Genomic DNA, 21,522 nt, shown 5'->3' on the forward strand with positions numbered 1-21,522 from the left:
GTGGCGAACATTGTACAGGCCAAACGATTAATCGGATAAATGATTGTTGGATTAATCGGTAATGAAGATAATACTTGCAGCTCTGACCAGAAGTTATTTAAAAGTGTGACTGCAGATTGCAGTCTGTTACGGTATGTTTGTGTATGCCCATTTGAGACAATACTGTAGCTCTGTTTAACACTAAATGATGTTTGACACGAATAGCAACGTTAACACCCGTAAGACACGGAGAGTCGTCACAAATGTAGTTTATAAACATAAAATCCGTGATTTGAGCTCTCTTCGAACTAACCTTTGAGACTGCTTTGAGGTGCTGAGCTCGAATCGTTGCAGACTTGTCTTCAAAAGCTTTGGCCCTCGCCTCCTCAGCCAGGCTGCTCAAAAACAGCAACGTTAGGAGTTCAATCTGAGAAAATGGGAGGAAAGTTAACGTTAGCATAAACCAGCCATAAACAAACGGAAAAGAGTTCGGTAAAGTCAGCACGTCATGAATCAGTACCGTCGACTAGCGTTACCTACCATTGCTTCTGACGCCGGCCTCACGTTTATGTTACTCTTCATTTTTGTTTTAACTGTAGATTTCAATCTGGGTGCCTTGTTCATCATTTTTTACAAACGTTCAGTGAAGGACGAACGTTCACAACAACAAAAAGTTTGTTTACGTCTTCCAATCTCCCGCCTTTCCAACTTCCGCTGCAGCTGCTTCTTCTTCGTGCCTTTTACATCGCCGTTTTTGCCATAGCGCCTTCTACAGTCTTTTTCTTTATTTGTACACTTTTAGCAAAACATTTACAATGTACTGCCTAAAGCGATAACAGAATGATATCACGTGGGCCAGTTTCTCGACGCACACATTAAAACACTACAATCACAATAGAGTACACTTACAAGGCAGAGGATTTAAGAGTGTAGTATCTCTTCACTTTGGCTCGCTCTGTTGTTCATGCTGCCACCTAGCGGCTGCTCTTGGTCACTACGCTAACAAACACCGTCTCTCTGTATCCGGGTCAGATGACAACAATGGCGGCCTCCATGGAGACAGCAGCCGGCATGAGCAATATGCTGCGATTTATGAAATTTATCGGACAGCTCAAAGTAAGACTTCTCCCCAACCTCAGGCTACTTCTCTCGTGATTTATTTCTTCCCCAAAAAGAAACACTAAAGCGCAATTTTCTCTGAAGCTGGATTCTGTGGATCTGGGACTGGGTGTATTCAGGCTAAATCTGTAGCTCCCTTCAGGCTATTTGTTCGTGTTTTGCTGTTGCTGGCGTCAGAAAAGTGATGCCTGAACTGAATTATTTATCATAGTCACTGGTTTCTTGCATATATTCCCCCGTTGTACTCACAGTTACATAAGATTAAATTCTGTATACCTCATTTGTGTATACTGTTTATACAGAAATACATACAACTGATAGGACCCCATATTGGCTCTGTGTACGTTACGCTGTAAATAACTTCATGAAGCTGGGAGTAAGATGTGATGACAGTGTTGATTTTCACATTTCTCCTAGCAGTGGTAGTGTTTTCCCTGTAGGGCTGCAACCAACAAATATGTACATTTTTGATTAATCTACATAGATTCATGTAATAAGTGAAAAGTAAAAAAAACAATATTACAATAATAAAATACTAAGAAATCAAAAGAATTATCACCTTCCAGAAGCTGAAGACATATTTTGGGATGGATGTTTCCTCTCCCCCCTGATGTTTTATGTGTTGTGGTTGATATTACCTGCAGAGGGTCCCGAGGACCGGCTGGGTGTACAGGAATGTGAAGAAACCAGAGAGCGTTTCAGACCACATGTACCGCATGGCCATGATGTCTCTGACCATCACTGACCCCACTGTGGACAAGGACAGGTAAGGGAGCAGCTCTTCAATGTTCAGCCCAAAATGGAAATTCAGTTATTATCTGGTATCTACTGACATTAATAATTTCGATTTTGTGGATGCAGAATTTTCCAAATAATACTAACCTAATCATGTCCGTACATTTTTTCTCTCTTTTTCTGTAGATGTATAAAGCTGGCTCTGGTTCATGACATGGCAGAGTGTATTGTGGGAGATATCGCTCCATCAGACAACATCAGTAAAGCAGAGAAACACAGGCGAGAGGAGGCAAGTGACCAGTGTCGCTCACATTACATCCAAACACACTTCCTGATTGGTTCAACTGAGCAAGTGTCTGTTCAGGCCTGCTCAGGTGTAACCAGGTGACATGATGATGGTTTATATTTGTAGTTTCTCCTCCTCACCTCTCTCTCAGGAGGCGATGAGACATCTGACAGGTCTTCTGCCGGAGGGACTCAAACAGGAGATTTATGGACTGTGGGAGGTATGACGCTGTGGTTTTACTTTTCTGTCGTTTGAAGCTTATGAAAGATAACTCGTCTAACAGCAGATGCTCACCTGTCTTACCTGCAGGAATATGAAACCCAGAGAAGTCCGGAGGCCAGGCTGGTGAAGCAGTTCGACCTGCTGGAGATGATACTGCAGGCTCATGAATACGAGGAGCTGGAGGGAACGCCGGGAAGACTGCAGGAGTTCTTTGACTCCACTGACGGTGCGTCTCCAAACTGTCTCCCCTTGTTATTCAGTCGCTCAAGTTGCTCACATTTATTTATGTATTTTTTATTCAATGTGCACATTTGCAACTTTTGAACAATGTAATCAATCAAATTTATTTTATTTATAAAACAGTCAGTAGTCTATAGTTGTGGCTCTAATTAAAAATTTAAAAGGCTTTTGACCTTCTATTACTGTTCATGTGTTTTTTGGCATGTTGTGCAGACTTTTCATAAATTGAAGAAAAAAGAAAGTTGCCTTTATTTGCTTCTTTCGCAGGTCGTTTCCACCACCCAGACGTGCTGCAGCTCATCAGCTCTTTGAATGAAGAGAGACGATGTCACGTGACCAAAACGGACGAAGCAAAGAGCTCACAGACGGCCGGCGCTGAGTCTTCACAGCCACGCACGACTTCAGACACCTCCCCCTGACTGGGACGCATACAGAGACGCTGGACCGTTACACAAAGTGCGTGTGAATGAGGGCGCGCAATCACGCCACATATCAGGCGTGTGAACGAGCGAGCGAGTGAGTGTGGAAAACAGGGTCTGCTACATCTGCTCATTCTTGAGACATTTGTACAGTAGAACTGAGGATGGTGGCACAAGGAGATCTTCCATGAACATGCAGCTTGTATGTCAGTGTATCTACAACTATCTCTATCTATGTATAATAGATACACTCTGACAAGTACTAATGCAAAACCTGCCACATAGAATACAAATGCAGTAACTGACCAAAATATTATTAAAAGTCCCTATAAATGGGTTTAGCATTTAATGAACCCTAAAGAAATTCACAGATATGTTCTTATGTCACCACACGAGTTGCAGATTTCACTAACTGTTCATTGAACTGCAAGTGTCAACCAAAACTCTTCAGCTATGCTAACTTTACATCTCAGTACATTTTCACATATTATTTTTATATATCGATGCATCTGGCCAATATTGCATAAATGGTGCTGCACCATCAGAAATGGATTTTCTTTCTGTACAATATGCAGAATATGTTGGTAATATACATTAATGTTCTGATGGTTACAGCAGCACACTCAGGAATTCACTGCTGACGAATGAGAAAACAGTATTCAGATGTTACTTTCTGTACGTTGCATAGAGGTTCACACACACATTGTTACATTTATTCGTTTGTTTGGTTGTTTTATCTCACTTTCAACAGGTTCAGTCACAGCTTTCAGTGTTTTATTGTAAAATCGTCTGTGATATTTAGTTTGGTTAATGTCGACACATCAGGAAAGAAAAGTTATTTATAATTGTGTGTAATTAGTAGTGTGAATACAGAGGAATCTGCTGTTTCATTTGAATGCCACAGTTATGTCTTTGGGCGTTATCTTCGAGAATTTTGTAAAAAAAAAAAAAAATAGAAAGAAAAACTTCTTTTAACTGGCGCAGAGTTCAATTTGATTTTAGCCCAAACCACAATATACAGATGTAAAATGTATACTGTAACTAATTTTCCAATGACAGAACATGCATTACCTCAGTTATGTGGTAATAGGTCAGAGCTGGCAACTTTTCCTTGCTACAAAAGATCTTTCATTACTTGATTTATGGCGTGATAACATGTATTTAATAAATACATTTCACGGACAGACTGAACTAAACATGAAATTATCTGGAGGCGTCGTCTCAAACCACAGCAAAGTAAATCACATGAAAAGCAAAACAGATTAGATATTGAAAACAGAACGGTGCTTTGATGGCAGTGGCCACTGAGACCACGCTTGGAAAGTTAAAAAGAAAGCATATAATCTGATTTTTAATGTTTTGTGGCACCAACCTTTTCACGGATAAGTAGTAAAAAGTCCAAACTTTCTTCAGCATTAAACAGGTTAGTTCTGCAAAAGGAAGTTAAAAATCAGATCAGTAAGCAACAGCGTGTCTTGGATTTCAGGCTCACATCACAGTCAGGGATTACAGCTGTGCTGCAGTGATGTTGCTATATTAATGTGACATATGTGTCATCAGTTACTTAGCAACAGGCATCAGATCTGTGGCCTAAATGACTCAGGTGTGATATTTTTAGGGCAGGTGATCTGCAGGTTCAGATCTGTTTACCTTCAGCTCCACTCTGAGGTGTAACAGTGCAGCTGTGGTGTTTTTAATCTCCAGCATCGGACTTAATTGTCCCAAGTGATTAATCAAATTCTGCGTGACCTCCTTTTTCTAGGCAGTCATGAGAAAAACAAAAATATACTCCATTGCTACCTTTCCACATGGAAGCTGCACTGCACATAGCAAACATACAGTGTTTCATGTCTTCTTACAGTGTGAACGTGCAGACTAAACACTGTGTGTGTGCCGTGAGTATGATCCAGCATTCAAAAAGGCCTCAACCCAAACTGTCAGCAGCAGAAAATGTGTGTCGGCTGGGACTTTTTAAAAGTTAGCCACAAAAGAGGGGCTGTAACACATTCTTCACAGCAAGGCCTCCTCTCTTAGTGTAAAATTATTGAGTTTACAGATAACAGTTTCATCCAGGACTTCTGGGTTGATCACACATGGGTTACACATTTTAAAAATGTTCCAAAAAGGTCTAGGTAGTTGTAATAATAAATGTATTTTTCAAACACCAGCCCATCAAACACTTATTTCTAAGAATCACCTAAAATGTAGTTTTGTATTTCTTGGTATGAAAGTCGTAGTGATGAAGAGTTTTGATTCTGTATCAACGCGGCTGTTTCCACTTAGGACGAATTTACACAGCAAAGAAAGGAATTTTCTTGTGTGTGAGGAGCTACAGCTGGGATTTCACGGCTGAGTTTTTCCACTTTGGGCGACAAAGTAGCTAAATGAGCCAAACCATGAGATGCTTAACATAAGAAGAACTACAGGCCATAAACGCAGGGCTTTGGCTCTGAGAATCTGCTCATCCTCCTTTTATTTTATTATTTTTTAACTAAGCCGTAGCTGCCTCTCCCCTTCAACCCCGTCTGATCCAACATCTGTGCTTTAACGATGTTTGGAGGCCAATGGAGGGCAGGCTGGTTGAATCCAGCTCTTGTCAATGAAAAGATCAACCATGCCCACTTACATGTGTTACACAACCAAAGGTGGGTGTGCTTCTGACTTAAGCTGCCTTGATCTTTCAAAATAAATGTTGAAAACTGCTGCTTTAGAATATTTAAGGTAACTTTGGTCCCAACAAGAAACGGTGCCAATTTTCTAACAAGTCTAAGCACTTAGTGTCGCAGGAAATTTCAGTATCAGGACCCAATCACATCGTTTGCATCTTACAGGTGCGATCAAATAAAAGCATTCTGTAATATTTTAGTCAGAGCCTCGGGTTGATATGTGCTGCAGTGATAAGAGTTCCTGCCTCGCAGCGTGGACGCGGCTCTAACACGGCCTCTCGGAGCTGTCCGTCAAGACGTTAGTGGGCGTGTCCTGAGAGCTGGCGTTGGCTGCGGAGGAGAGGACTTCCTCAAAGCTGCCTCTGCTCTCTGAAGCACCAACCTTTGTCTGTAAGAAAGGCAGAAAGGATGCATCAATATAAAACGTGCTGTCACCACTTCGCATGGCTGCTGCACTGCTGTTGTGCTGCAGAATAAGCTCAGGGTGGCAGACTTGCACTTCCACAGTCAGACACAGGCAGCGTGCACAATAATCCAAAATGTAAACTTTGCAGGCACTCAGTTTAAACAGCTTTTTTCTAAAATTTCCCATACTGAGCTTGTGTTTTTGAGAGGGTTTGTTTTGCTGTAGAGGACCCTGTTATCCTTGAAATGAGATTGAAACTGAAAGTCAGAAAAAAAGAGATAATCAGCAGCAGTTTAGTATTTTTTCCAACCTCTCTGCACACACTGTCGCCCCATGAATCAGACGGTGGCCTACACAGTATAGACAAAGGATGGAGGTCTGCTGCTGCCAAGACTGTATCAGGATCAGTGTGAATATAAATAACCAACAGGCTGTAAGAGTCAGAGTGTAAGACAGCAATTACGCTCAAATTATAGTGTTCTGCTGTCTCTGCTTCACTGACACTAACATTGAGAGGCAGAAACCTGACCAGTTCCTCTGTGTGGCTTTCACAGCTTACTACTAAACAAAGCACAGTTTACATGTTAGTAATCAGCTGCTGTCTTTGATACCAGATGCTTTCAAATTACACTCTATATGACTTTTTAACCCTTGAAATAAATGAGACTTTATAGAAGCTAAAACTGCATTTTGCTCTCACACACTCAAGCAGGAGCTGTTTACCTTGATAGTGGACACTGTATTCTCAACTTTCTCCTCGAAAGACTTGAAGCTGGGAGAGTTTCTGTAAAGAAAGAGAGAAATTCAGTTTTACTATTTTAGAGCTGCACAAAATGTTGTTGTTTTCTTAAACAAAATTCACTAATGTCCTGTCAGCTAAAATGATGGCACTTACATGCGTTGCATTGCAAACAATAACACTGGAGCTCAACCTGACTCCCACTAGGGGTCGCCAAAGCTTCACAGGATGTCTGAGTCTTGGTTGAGTTTAAACATACAGTAGGCCTATAGCTCAGCATTTCATTCACCTTTGTTAGGCAGCTACATGTTATTTTTCAGATCACTATTCAAGATATAAACTTAGGATAAGGATGAGCACAAAACATTTTTCTAGGTTTCATAGTTGCAGAGTGAACTTATCACCACTCAACCATTAACTAATTACATGTCAATGGTGGGAACATTAAACAATTAGCTTTTGCACTGTGCCTGGTGTTTGGGCAATGTTTTATTCATTTATTTAAATGAGAGCATGGTTGAATTTTGTGTCTAAAAATACCAAAAGAAGAAGTCATACAAAGATAGGAAATAAAACATATGAACACACTCCTTAACACACAAAAGCAAGCGAGCACAGTGTGGTTACCTCATGGTGGGCATGCTCATAGAGTGTCTGATAGAGTAGCTGTCCCCAGAGAGCGTGGTGAGAGAGGAGTTAATGGTTAGCACAGGTTTTACACACACACACACTGGCCCAAAGAGTCCTAGAGTCTATTAGAGGGTGAAATGGGCAGAAAATGGAAGGATATTAAATCTACGGTGTCTGCGGTCATTCATCTATCTTCAATCATCTGTTCAATCAAATCAATAGTTGCTCAAAAGTGAAAAAGCCTGCAAGGTCTGAAACCACTCTCAGAATGTATTAGCTTAGCTTTAGCACTTTCCTGCTATCAGAAAGGCCAGGTCATGACAACTTGTTCACATGAAATCAATTAGATCTGATTCTGAGCTGAGACAGAAACCGCCTGAGTCCTGCAGTCCTGCAGTCCAGCAGCGTTTACTCAGACGACCGTACCAACCTGTCAGCGGCATCAGCTGATCTGACTGAGATCCACTGAGCTAAGACTCGCTGTCTAAGACTCCTTAGGCAGGAATAACTAATGTGACATAATCAGCTGTGTGATTCTTACCCTATAGAGTTGGACCTTGGGGAGCATGGAGGAAGAGGGAAAACAGTTTCAGATGCTTTGACAGGCCTTTACAGTCACACTCTTCCACTTTGGTAGAACACTTGTAGGTTATTAATACAAACCATTTCACAATTACAATTAATGCTGTTTTCAACTTTCGTTCTAGCTAGACTCATATCTGTTCAGGGAAGTAAACTGGAGGCAAGAGAGCGACATTACTGCGGGAACCAGATTGGGCTGAACTTTATCGCACTTGTACACGGACCTGCTAACAAAATGAAAATGTTCTACTAAAGTTGAACACAGCAGAGCCACAAAAACACAATCTGATCCACAGTCACACTTCAAGGAAGCCGTTAGTCAGTTTACAGAGACAGTTACAGATTAGCAAACAGTTTGCACACAAACCATATATCTATGTGAGCATGCACACACACACACACACACAGCAGATTTAAGAGTAAAGAGTTAGTTGTTGAAAGAGAAATGCGACAGAATTAATAAATAAACATTATGCAAAGATGGAAAACCTTGTCATTGTATCAGATTGATAGCTGCCTCCTTCCTGTTTAAACTAATATTCTCCTTTGCCTGTATTTTGGGGAACATAACACATTTCTAAGAGTTTTTGCTGTTTCTGCTCACATAAGCAGAGTTATTATAGTGAATTACTGATCAGTGTAACAGGACACAATGTCAGCAAAATCTTTACAATTAGATGACAAGATAGTGGGACAGACAGGAAGCGAGAAGAAGAGAAAATCAATGTGAAAATGGTTCAATATTTCAGGCTAATAGGACAAAATGACACATAAGAACACGCAAACCAAACACATCCACAGCAAAAACTACAAACATGCATACGCAAGTCAGCATACCTTCGAGGGAACAGTAACTCTAGACCAACCATGCTGGAATAATCAAAGATAATGCATTGTTTCCTTTCTGCACTCTATTTTCCAAAAAGTATAACAAGCTGCAGTGTAGCCAGAAGCACCGATACCCCGTTCGTCTTTACAATACAGCCACTGGTTTTGTTATGAATGGACAGATTTTGTTAAAATTATGCATTAAAGTCGCAATACATTTTCCAGCTGTCTCCGAGTGTTTCGTATACGCATACACACAATGGCAGGTGTCTTTACTTCTGCAGTTACCTCCAGCTGACGCCAACCAGCTTTGTTCCTGACCTCAGGGAGCTTTTCTCGTGTTTTCTCCTGCTCATACATGAAGTCACACAGGCCCACATTCTCTCGCTCTCTCTTGTGGTCATGCACACAAACGCTCTGTTTATTTACATGCAGAACAATGCAGGCTCGCGCACTCTGTGCTGACTTTCAGCATCTCGAGCGGAGCGATGCAGAGTGACGGGGAGGGAAGAAGACGGAACAAGAGAAAGAAAGCGACCGACTTTGCCTCTGGGCCCTTCAGCTCCCGACAGAAAGCAGCTTAATGTGGTCTTACATAATCTCAACTCAACCCCCCCTCCGAGGTGGCTGGAGCAAGAGTCAAAACTGGACGGCGCAAATAGAAGCTGGGTGTGTGGACTGGATAAAAGTGGAAATGCATCAGTGGGGAATGAGTAGGCTGGGTTATGATACGCAAATGTGTTGACAATGGACATTTATGATGGGCAAAAGGCAACCATGGCTGCCACAGTATAAGTTCACCACACTATTTGCATTATACATTATCAGCTGACACAGGCAGACTGCTGACGCTGGTCACAGCAGGCAGGTGACGAGCAAAAGTTTGAACACTGTGTTGATGTTAGCTACGCTAAATAATAAGACGCGACATCATGGTGTACCTCATGTCCTCGAACTTCCTGGTGATGGCGCTGCCCAGTGTGGTGAAGGCTGCTGAGGTTTTCTGTCCTGCTGTGGACAGCGTCTCTGATGTCTTCTTATAGCTGAGACATACAGGAGGTGCATTAAAAATATGTCACTACACGCACGGGCATCTCATGTTTCAATTAATACAGTATCCACACGTGCGTAAGAAGATGCATCTGAAGAGGACAGAGACATAAACATAAACACAGTAAAAACCCACAGAGCTTGTTTCAAAATGCTTCGTCATCATCTCAGTCATCACACACTGTATTAAACAGCCTGGTCTTTTAAGCCTTTTCCTTACAGGATAGACTGCGTCACTCTGACAGTAGACTGCTGTATAACACAGACATGGAGCTGCCCAACAGAGCCACAGCCCTTCACTGTTAGTCACAAGATCTGTGCAGAGTACTGCTCAACATCACCCGATCGTTCCTTACTGCATTACTCTGATACTACTATTATTATATTACTATATACTGTTACCACTATATATCTGTATTATTATATTATTATTGTTAAATGTTATTATTGTTGGTTTATTTTTTATTATAGTATTAGTATTAGCAGTAGTAGTATTCTAGGATTCTAGTATTCTTGTCACTTAATGTTGAATGCTGCACTACACAGACAGTTGCTAGTTACTGTAACATAATACACGCAGTTTACATATTTACATATTCCATATTGTTTATTATTTATGGTTGATTTATATTGTAGTATAATATATATATTTCTCGTTTTTTACATTTCCCTGAGATATTTCTTATTTCTGAATTCTATTTACTTTGTTCTGCAATGGGAGCAACTGCAATTGATCCATTTTCCCCCTCACAGATCAGTAAAGTAGTCTGATTCTAATTCTGATCACCTTTTAAAATTAGTGTTGTTTTTTTTAAATTTGAGCTGTATTTATATTTTAACTCACTTCCACACATTTGCGTTTACCCACTCTCTCTATGATCTTACACTCCCTGTGGTCACACTGGTTCATTATACATGAGGACAGCCACTGTGTGTGTAAAGTGAGCTTCAGGTTGAAGTGTAACTGGATAAGAAGGGAGGCCGCTAGAGGCTATCCTCTTGCTCTTCTCTGTCTCTTGGTGTCTGAATAAGAGCCCACAGCTGATGGCCTGATGAGGAAATGAGGTTATTTCTCTGCACACTAAAAGATGAAAAAAGCGCCAAAAATCCTATCCTGATTCGGAGGAACCTGACAGACGTGTTTCCCTCTTGATAACATAAAATCAAGTCAATTCATCTGAATAATCAGATGGCCATCACGGCCCTGGGAGGGAAGGTTGAATTTAACTGGCATATACGATAACACACAAGATAAAACGTTCTAATCATTTTGTGACTGGACAGGTCATGTTCAGCTAATTGTGCGTTGACGATAGCCTTTAGCAGCATGTAGCCATGTGATGTGTTTTTAATCAGGTTTACGATGTCTGTTACACGGAGCATGACAAAGATAACAAACACACACATGCCGTGCAGCCAGGAGCGGAAGATTATGTCTTTTTGATCGGGTTGCTTATATGTGTGTTTGCAACAGACACTCAGATTGGAGCATGGTGCAATACTGGCTGTTAAAAAAGTGTGTGTGTGTGTGTGTGTGTGTGAGAGAGAGAGAGAGAGTCGTGTAAAGAGCATCTATGTTGACAGCAAACAGGAAAGCTACTCTGTCATGTGCTGCAGACACAAAGACACACACTTTCAGCCCTTCACTATAACTCAGTTACACCTGCAGACTTACGCTGTGGAGGTCTGCATGTCGTGCCAGCCTCTGCTGAAGTTGTTTCTGAGCTCGCTCAGAGGGGTGATGCCCAGTTTCTGTTTGAGGTCTGCGTGCTGCTTCTCTTTGGACGACAAAACCTGCTTCAGTGTGCTGATCTCCTCCTCCAACTGGACATGCACAAAAAAGAGACAAAGAGCTGGTTACAGCAACAAGTACTCGGGCCTTTGCCATCTTTGGAATATCATCGCTTCTTGTCCTCTCTAAGATTGAGAGAATGTGTGAGCATACTTTATCTAACTCCTGCTGAATCTCCTCTCTCTCCTCCTCTGTCATGATGGGGTTGTTTAGGTTGACATCTGACACAAAATCTTCATCAGCCTCCCTCAGTGGCTCAGAGTCCAGAAAGCCTGAATGACACACACACAAACATACGCAGGGTGAAATGTTAATTAAAACCTCTGTGCGACCTGTAAAACAGTGAAGGAGACGCACAAAGGAAGGAGAAAGAAACATCTGTGATGTGATTCAGCCTGTTGGTCTCTCAACATATGTACATAATTCCGTAATTTAGAGCAAAGGTGCAATAAAAACACTGAAAAACTGCAGCTGCTCATGTCATCCGGCTCCGACCTTCTCCATCTTGGCAGTGTCTGACTCCACCAAACTCCTGGTTTATCCAAAAATGACCAAAGAGGCTAGCCATAATTACACAAAAAAATCTAAATTAATATAATTCAAATGAGTGAGTTATGTAAAAATTCACGTTGTCATGAACAGGGAAATTAGCTTTAGAGACCAAAACAGGCTGTAAATATGTTTATTTGTGCAGTAAAGTTGGGCATTTTAAATATTGGGGTGTATGGGGATTGACTCATGATTGAAACAAGCCTCAAGTGGCCATTCGAGTAACTGCAGCTTTTGGCGCTTCCATGTTGACTTCACTTTTCTGCCAAAGAGGTTGATACTTCAATGTCAATGTAGAATTTAATTATCTTCTACTTTAAATGATTAAGAAGGATTTAGAGGCCTCTAGTGACGAGGCTGCAAATTGAAATCAACTAAATACCTCTTGCCTCACCCTCCCCTTCCAAGCATGTAGCAGAACCTACAGTGGCCGCAAAACCGGCTAAAACGCGAAAGGTTCCTTCTAGAGCAGGCGTGTCAAACTGATTCCATAAAGGGCCAGGTGGCTGCAGGTTTTCGTTCCAACCAAGGAGGAGCACACCAGGCCAACCAGTCAACATCATGGGATCACTTAGTTATCAGCTGAAGACTGAGATCAGCTGATTAATTGAGTCCAGCCTGGTGTGCTCCTCCTTGGTTGGAACGAAAACCTGCAGCCACGCGGCCCTTTATGGAATCAGTTTGACATGCCTGTTCTAGAGCGTTTGGTTTGTCCGTTCTGGGCTACTGTAGTAACATGGCAGTACAACATGGCGGACTCCATGGAAGAGGACCCGCTCCCCCTGTAGATATGAAGAGCTCATTCTAAGATAATGAAAACACGACAACTCTTGTGATGATTATACACTAACGAAAACATAATTATGAATATTAACTTCTGCTAATAGATCCCCCTGAATCCCACACATTGGACCATTAAATGCAACATCAAAGACCTTCTGAGGAATTCTGGAGGAAATCCTTCTAACTTTTACTGTTTTGTTTCTCCTACTAAAGATCTCTGTATTTCTGAAATGTAGCTCAGTCCTCTTGCCTGATTTGTTTTGTCTGTGTGCTACAAACTGTCTGGCAGCCTCTATGTCTGAGTCCACATACTGTATCCATCTGTCTGTCTCTGTCTGTCTGACAGTTATGTAACATGTGGCTGCAGCCTGTAATCTGGATTAACTGATGTGATTATCTTGCTTTAACTCTGTTGATGGACACTACAGACTGTCACACACAAACAAACACACACACACTCTAACAAGATGCTGTTTCTGCGGACAGACTGAGTTTCAAATTGCAATATTGGACATCAGTTGTTACCAGTTTGAGTAAATCAGGAGATATTTTACTGACTAAATTGAACCAAAATTAAACAAATTCTGTTTTTCCATGGCACCTACACCCAATTAAGAAAAGGGTATGACAGTTTATGAAATCATAGGCATTTCATATACATATTCAAACAGAAGAAAAAGACAAGAAAGAAGGATTATTTCAGGGCTTCAGAAACTCTGTAAAAACAGTCTTGAGAAGATATTGTCTCTTTCTGCCTCAAACCACCTCATTATACTACTTGCACACTGTACTTACCTCTGGAAACAGCACTGTGTGCCATACACACAATTACACTGCCACACACACACACACACAGCCAGACACCACTACATGCACTTCAAGTGAAAAAATGAGAATTTCATCTGTCTCTAGAAATGAACCCTTTCATTCAGGCACAGCAATAAAGCTGATCCACACAGTCATCTGACCAGCATCAGCTGACTCTTATATATGATGCAGCAGAAATGCACTGAAGCCACCACTAAGTTTCAGAATACTGATATTTTTTTCTGTAACTTGAAATATTTTGCATATCTGACCAAATCAAGTCAAGAGCCAATAATGACGGGATTAACATACAACATTTTAATGTGTTTCCAGCTAATTGGCCTTGTATTGTTGAAGCATTTCCCAAATTTGCGGAGGGCAAATCAGGACAGACAAGTACCACACTGCACCAGGTAACTGCAGGATGAGTGTATGCACACAACTCAAGAAGGGTAAATATGTGTATTTAATTGTGCCACTATATCTGCACCACACCTACTAAAGTTTTACATGTAAAATATCTAAAAAACACAATTTTGACAGAGTGAAAATGAAAAGGATTACTGTACCTGCTGTGAGGTGTCCTCTCTCTTAATGTGGCAGCATATAAAACAGGTGAGGACAGAGTAAGTTTAGTAAAGGCTGACAAAAAATTGGTCCACTGACTAATGTAGTTACTGCAATAAAATACTGCTCCCAGTTCAGTGCTTTAAAATCTAAGGTTAAAAGGGACTCAGTACCACATGCAGCAAACACACACGCACACACACACTTCACAAAAGTGTATCTTACAGCACTAAACTCAAGCACAGCATGCACCAGTACAAGGCAGGCCTTTCTATAGTAGGGAGCTATATCTGCGTACGTCACACAACAGAAGGACAATGAGATTTTTGAAGCCCCCGAGGCTTAGATGAAAGCTTTTCATGTCCGTCTACGTGAAAGGAGAACTTTGAGTCATTTCTCATGTTCACTAAATCATGAGAACCCCTTAAAAATGTCTGGGAGCACACAATTTAAATGAGTAGTACAAAATCAAATCATAATAATAATAATAATACAAAATTAATAAACCAGCGTGAGTTCAGTATTAATTGGAGGAAGACAATTGCAACATTAACTGTTTCATTAATTGACTTAAACGTAAAGCATTAAAATGCACACGAGAGATAGATGCAACATGCTAAGAAGTCACACACTCGCACCACAACAATGTCTCGACACACTGTTTGGTCTGTGAGGATTCTCATTCACAGACCTAATGCTGCTAAAGCTTTCATTTGATTAAAGGTAATGATGATCATATTGGTGCTAAATTTAACAAACACGCAATCAAGATAAGTGGGATATTAATGGTGTTTTTTTAGATTATGCAGGTTTCCTTTTAGCTAATGCTGATTTCTTTTTAGCTAAGGCAGGTTTACTTTGAGCTAACACATGCTTCTTTTTAGCAAAGGCCGGTTTCTTTTTTTTAGCTAAGGCCGGTTTTCTTTGAGCTAACACAGGTTTCTTTTTAGCTAATGCTTCCTTTACTTTAAGGAAAATTAAAAAAAAAAAAAAAAAGCTGCAGAGGAGTCCACATGACATTAAGGCATGTTTTGCCAGTTACAGTTCACAACAGACCGTCTCTGTGTTGTTAAGTTTCTATAAGTGTTGTCTGTAAGAATTGTTTGTAAAGTCACATGTTTTACAGTTTGTCATTACAGAAACAAAAAGCACACTGTGTTATATTACCAACACCAATGGTTTGGTATGGTGCTTTTTCTACGAAACATGGAGAACAAACACACGTAGAGAAACTTTTGGTCCAATTTAAAAGACAATTACACAGTTTAATGTTGGTTTTGAAAGACAGTCCCTGTATTTGTACTGTGATACACCGCTGAGCATTTCCAATTCTCTGGAATGTGAGGAACGCTCAAACTTGAGGTCGATGATCTCAGTCATGGTTCACTGCATGAAATGGGTTAGATAAAGTGAGATCAGGCCCTCAGGTCTCCACTGAACTACGAGGTGGTCAGTGAGAATTTTCAGGTTATGGTACTCAGGCAACATTTTAAAGCAAAGCTTTGCCAAACCCTGCTAATTGATTGCCTCGCAGCAAGTGCACTTACTATTCTTCACAGAATTTTCCGTCTACAAGCTTCAAAATGTGCTCATGTGTATCACCAGTGTGCACTTTTTGTCGTAGCCAATCACGTTCTGGGGCAGTGGGGGTCAGAACTACATTCTAAGGCAACGTTTCACTTTGGCTGATAATGATTTAATGGCACAGTCACTGAACACGGGTGTTTCTGACCCAGAATCTGTAACCACCATGAACGATAACAGTTTCTGTTTGTTTGGGGGGGTTTGTTGTTGTTGTTGTTGTTTCCTCTCCTCTCTTTTCTCAACATCTAATAATGGACTAATTCAATGTACTTAATTTAGTTGGTTTCGGATGTTTACAGTTTTCACAGCCAACTTTTATGTTTTTAGTTGACTATTTAATTATTATTATCTTTATTTCATTTAGGCCCAACATGGTTTCCATGTCGTCTTGAAGCCCAATCTGCCACGACTAAAATCCCAGTGGGGAAATACTGAATCCTTTTTTCCTCTTTTACTGCTTGGCCAAAAAGTAGGCAAAATTAAAACTATCATGTCAAACAGTACATTAATCAGTCTATTGTACCCCCAATGTCTTTGTTGTTTTTTTTTTAATTGTAACTTTTAATTCCTCCTCTTAATTCCAATAAGCCTCTATAACCCCCCAAATTACCAGATAAAACACGTAGGTCTTGACCTCACCATCCTCAGTGGCAGCTACAGCCCCAGCATGGTGATTGCTTCCCACGGAGAACTGCATGTTCAGCCAGAGTGAAAGATTGTCTATTCTACAGACTCTACATCCCTTTTCACCTGTGCTGTCCAGTTGCATGTCCCAAGTGGTGGACATGACCCAGTTGTCAGAGTGGGATATTGATGTCTGACCCCACTCAGTGTCCCCTGATGGTGAAGTTTTATCACATTCTGTGACGCTTCGCCCATTTTGGACCACCGGAGCCATGTCTTCACCATTTGAGCTCCTTTTAACCGATTCCTCACCAGAGGGGTAAAACATACCCTGATTCAAACCTGAGCAAAGCAACAGTTGAACATGTTTCAGTGTCTTAGACAGCAGGCGGTGACTCATTCATCCTATTTCTTTAGTGCTGAGTCCACTTTTAATGATGCTTTAGTTTAGCCAGTTTTGATGATATTTTATCTTAACGGGCAAAGAAAACTGTGTGATTAGGAGCCAGCATGTGAAACAAGCTGTTAACAGATCAGAGTACCACCTTGTTCTTGAGCTTTAAAAGCGAGAGGTCTGAGCTCCAGGAAGAGAAATCAGTGAATCATTTGATACTAAGAAAAAAAACCTCCCACAGCTACAATATGCTCATTCTAGTCTATGTGGCACTAAAATTCTTGTGCCGTTGCCACTAAAGTACATTATCATCTACGGTTAGTTCTGCATTATTAGGTCATTTTGTGGCCTCTGGTAGAGAGAACCTGTATCAAGATCTAATTTTAAGAGCATCAGACACTTTTATATTGAGCTCATATTCTGGGAAATGATGAGGTTTGGTTAAATCAAAGGGCCAAAACTGACGCAAATGAAGCATTATTCTATTATAAAGGTACAGGTTGGACTGCACGTAATAGAAACATGAAGGCTTCAGAGTACAGACTCAACAGTAACTTTTTGCATCTAATGACAAAGCTAGCTTGGCCACATTTATACTGTTCGTCCTCTGACAATGTAAGCAAACTGTATTTGCATATTCAGACATTTGACCTAATGCATCCTACACTTAATGCCTAAACAGTTTTATATAAAGTGCCATTAATAGAATATTAAATATCGAGCTGTGTTTAGATTTACTGTGCTCTGTTAAAGGCTTCAGGGAGTAAAGCTGAAGTGATTAGCTGATCAACTAACTTTTGATGTGTGAATACGTTTCTCTTCGCTGTTCTGTTTTGGTAATTTTCTTAATTTTCTTAATAGGGAAAATTAACAAGCAGATTAATCTTAATCAAAGAAAGCATTTATCTTAACTTCACAAGTGGAACGGCGCTTTCTATTTTATTCAAACGTGATTTGATCCCAGACTCTTTCAACGTTCACATTGAGGCTGAACGACGTGCAAAAAAACCCCAAAAAAGACATTGTGATTTAAATATGAGTCATGATTTTAGCGAGAACAACCATTTTTGAGTTTAATTATCACTGAAAAAAATACATAAACGATGATGATGTGATTTTTGCTGAGGACTGTACCAAACAAGCGTGTTCCCTTATGTCTGGAAAGTACTTTCTAGGTTGGGGCATCTCTGTAGCACCACAGTGCTTCATTTATGATTGCATGTTGTTACATATTTTTCCTTTATAAAAAATCTACCCACTCAGAAAAAAATTAAAAAATTAAAAAATTACCCACTCATCCACTCTGCTGACGATTTCAAGTTAAATCAACACGGAATCACATACTATAAGTAAGAAAACTGCTGCTGCATTAATCTCAATATAAAAAACGGTCAAACATGCAGCACTTCACCTGGCACCGCGGTCAGTGACGTCACTTCAGGTGTTCTGCATGTCACAGGCAAAACAGCGGCATGTGCAGCGCGTCTGTGATTCAGTGTGGATTTACATTTTCCTCTCTCTGAGAGAGTCGAGTCTTACCCTGCTCTCCCTCGTGTGGGGCTGAGTTAACCCATTCCTCTCCAGGACCCATGCTGCCCCAGTCCACCACTGCTTCACTCAGAACGCTAGAGTACAACTCTGCAGCAGAGCAAGGCAGCAGGGCGAGAGGAGACAAGAAAACGGGTTATATACACATGCACAAACACACACACACACACACGCACGCACAAACACACACACACACACACACACACAGCACGCCTCTTGGGAGATTTGGTCAGTAACTTGATAACAGCGAGGTCTGTTTCGTTACAGGAGTTGGTGCAGTCATCTTATCTGAGTCTGCATTTGCACAGGAACAGGAAATCTGACTTTCCCCCCTTTGTGACACAGACCTGAACCTCTCTGACTTGTTTAAACAGGATATTCCTGATTCTTGCTTCTCAGAAAGTCTGACAGGGAGCAAGTCAGCACCACACAGAGTTAGCAATGAGATCTTTTGTAACTTTTAAAACAATTAAGCAAGAACATCGAAGGCTATTGAGCAATCAGAGTTGCTCACGAAATCTCATTACACCATCGTCCAGCACGACAGGAAGAAGGTGACCAACATAAGCCCGGCGTCGTTTCACGAACAGTGATTTCCTTCTGGTTTGACTTGTGGTCAGACTGGCTGGTAAACCGCTTGTTTTTCAGGGAAGAAGAGGTCACATATTTCAGTGGAAAACACACACATGAAGGGTGGAACAGTCAGTGACAGTATCTGTCCAGTATCAAGCAAGGAACCTTCAGATCTTGAAGGTTTATTTCAGTGGGCGTGTACCCAAAAATTTCTGCTAATTGATAATATCCATTTTAACACCCCCTTACTTTACTCTCCTTTCGCTGTTTCTCTCCCCCCTGTCCATTTTCCTGGGGTGGAATACCTTCGGTCACAAGACTCCCATTTGGCCCACTGGTCATGTGGCTACGCTAAATCAGAGGCCTGGGGATGGTCATATGGCTGCAAAATCAATTGAAGCTAAACCGGAGGCCAAGTTGCCTGCAGCATGGCTGAACAGCAACAAAACCTGTCTGAGTCCATTTTCTGCACCTTGTAATCTAAATACTCCTTTAAAACACCAAATTATAAACCTTTTTAGATGTTTTGGGGAGACCATGTTTCCATTATAAATGTGTTAATCAAGTTTCATGGAAAACTGAAAGCATTTCGCCCTGCTGATCACAGGTACACGTCCAGACCTTGAATGCAAGGAAATGTAATTATAAACAAGTGCTAACCTTCATCCCACTGACTGCAGCGATGTGGGGACATCACACTCTCCATTAATGACAGGGTTACATGTCCTTCAAAGACTCCTTCTTATTCATACAAACACCATTCACACTGTAGATTTAACAGAATATTTTAGAAATTAATTAAAATAATGGCCTTTTAAAGTTTTAAGGCAGTCTGGTAACACTTTATATGAAGGTGCACATATTCACCGTTAACTAGTTGCTTATTAGCATGCATATTAGTAGCATATTGGCTCTTAAATAGTCATTACAAAGCACTTATTAATGCTTTACTCTGAATAACCATATTCTACAACTACGAGAGGAGTTTTCCCTCAAACAACCTCCTAATTACTGCTTGTTGGTTGTAAGTAAGGAAGCTGTTGTACATGAATTACAAACTTACAAACCCCCAGAAAAGGCATCAATAAGGGCTTGAAATGACTAATAAAGACCGAACATGCAGGTTAATAAGCAACCAGTTAATGATGAGTATGTGAACCTTAATATAAAGTGTGGCCATCAGTGTGGTAGGACTTCTGCAGCAGTGATTTTACTGAGCACTGCAGTGAGGATACACTTGCCTGTCTCAGACGGATTTCAGAGATCACAGTAAACAGGAGCTTTGCTGATCCAAACGCGTCAGATCACCACACAGCCTCCGAGGCAGGGAACTGTACCCAGCTCTAAGACCCGGTCTGGTCCGGAGTTTCCATGATGTCGTGAATAAACAGTAACACAAACCTGCAGCACACTGGCCAACTGTATATCTGTGCGTGCCTGAAGCCTCGTGTCTGGATATTTGTTTACTTGCTTCTTGAGCCAGCACCAATGGCAACAGAAGCCTCTTCAGAGAGAGCTGGCCAAGTAAAGAGTTTGGAAATGACATTATTTCAGAAACACTGCTCTGCACGAGGCACACGGCAGTTTAAACAGTCGGCTATAATTAAGAAAACAAGTTGCAGCAACTCAAGAATTAGTCTGCAGACCGTCAGCACAGATTGTTTGACTTTCCCAGCATTTTCTGATTTACTCTCTTCATTCCTTCGGCTTGTAAACAGTGACGTGTGCCGCCTGCATTCAAGTTCAGCTCATTATCAGATCAGCAGCGAGCAGCCGACGAACAGCGCGACTCCTTCCAGCTCTCGCCTGAACAACAAAGTTGTTTTCAACAGAAAACAACACGGACTCACCTTGTTGTCTGGTCTCCATCAGCGACACACAGCCGAGCTACCCGAACAGCCACCTGAGACGGTCGAGGCACGTCAGCACGCGCAGCACCGGCCGTCAGGTCACTCGGGTTTCCTCGGCTGTCACGCGCCGGCCCAGCTCTCGCGGGCGGAGCCACGAGCACGAGCCAATGGGCTCGCGCTGCTGTAATTTGCTTAATTCGCTTGCCGGACATATTTTCTTACGGGCAGCTTCGCTCGCAGGACACAACAGCGCGACTGTGTTTTAATGACGTCCAGTAAATAAATAAGTACACGAATATGTGTTTGTCAGCGGTGGAGGAAGCATCCAGGTCCTTTACCTGAGTAAAAGCAGAAACACATAAATATAAAAACACTCAATTACAAGTAAAGGTCCTGAATTCAAAACTTTACTGGTATAAAAGTATTTAAATGTTTTTATCAACATAGACTTGAAATGGAGAGATTTAATCTATCTCTGAAATGTAGCTGAGCTGGGGTATAAAGTAAAGGAAAAGGTAGCATACACTACTAGTATCAATGTATATTTATG

The 21,522-nt window shown here is 41.2% G+C and overlaps 2 protein-coding genes across 6 annotated transcripts; one reads left to right on the plus strand and one right to left on the minus strand.

Annotated features, from left to right (window-relative positions):
- Nucleotides 1–1,020: 1,020 nt before the first annotated feature.
- hddc2 (HD domain containing 2) lies at nt 1,021–4,480 on the plus strand. Its single transcript, XM_041958334.1, has 6 exons — nt 1,021–1,095; nt 1,743–1,864; nt 2,020–2,122; nt 2,271–2,339; nt 2,429–2,567; nt 2,849–4,480. Exons 1-6 carry the CDS (start codon nt 1,021–1,023, stop codon nt 2,998–3,000), a joined length of 660 nt encoding a protein of 219 aa, XP_041814268.1. The 3' UTR covers nt 3,001–4,480.
- Nucleotides 3,430–21,095, minus strand: tpd52l1 (tpd52 like 1). 5 transcript variants are annotated; one of them, XM_041958329.1, is made up of 11 exons: nt 20,973–20,991; nt 18,543–18,639; nt 16,734–16,909; nt 14,402–14,422; nt 11,847–11,965; nt 11,577–11,725; nt 9,793–9,894; nt 7,983–7,997; nt 7,439–7,477; nt 6,796–6,856; nt 3,430–6,054 (listed from the first exon to the last, which is right to left on the minus strand). In XM_041958329.1, exons 1-11 carry the CDS (start codon nt 20,989–20,991, stop codon nt 5,932–5,934), a joined length of 921 nt encoding a protein of 306 aa, XP_041814263.1. In that variant the 3' UTR covers nt 3,430–5,931. The 5 variants fall into 5 exon arrangements, with proteins under 5 accessions (XP_041814263.1, XP_041814264.1, XP_041814266.1 ...); XM_041958330.1 differs by lacking the exons at nt 16,734–16,909; nt 20,973–20,991 and having other exon boundaries at nt 3,433–6,054; nt 18,541–18,630; XM_041958332.1 differs by lacking the exons at nt 14,402–14,422; nt 16,734–16,909; nt 18,543–18,639 and having other exon boundaries at nt 3,434–6,054; nt 20,973–21,095.
- Nucleotides 21,096–21,522: the final 427 nt, after the last annotated feature.

Source organism: Chelmon rostratus, chromosome 18 (genome assembly GCF_017976325.1).
Source record: "Chelmon rostratus isolate fCheRos1 chromosome 18, fCheRos1.pri, whole genome shotgun sequence".
Taxonomy (NCBI): domain Eukaryota; kingdom Metazoa; phylum Chordata; class Actinopteri; order Chaetodontiformes; family Chaetodontidae; genus Chelmon; species Chelmon rostratus.

Coding starts and splice junctions, on each gene's coding strand:
- tpd52l1 (XM_041958329.1), bottom strand. Junction 16,910..18,542: donor GCCCCACACGAGGGAGAGCA/GGGTAAGACTCG, acceptor TGGTGAGGAATC/GGTTAAAAGGAGCTCAAATG. Junction 14,423..16,733: donor CATGCAACTGGACAGCACAG/GTGAAAAGGGAT, acceptor TGCCACATTAAG/AGAGAGGACACCTCACAGCA.
- hddc2 (XM_041958334.1), top strand. CDS start 1,021: ATGGCGGCCTCCATGGAGACAGCAGCCGGCATGAGCAATATGCTGCGA. Junction 2,123..2,270: donor AGAAACACAGGCGAGAGGAG/GCAAGTGACCAG, acceptor CCTCTCTCTCAG/GAGGCGATGAGACATCTGAC. Junction 2,340..2,428: donor AGATTTATGGACTGTGGGAG/GTATGACGCTGT, acceptor TCTTACCTGCAG/GAATATGAAACCCAGAGAAG.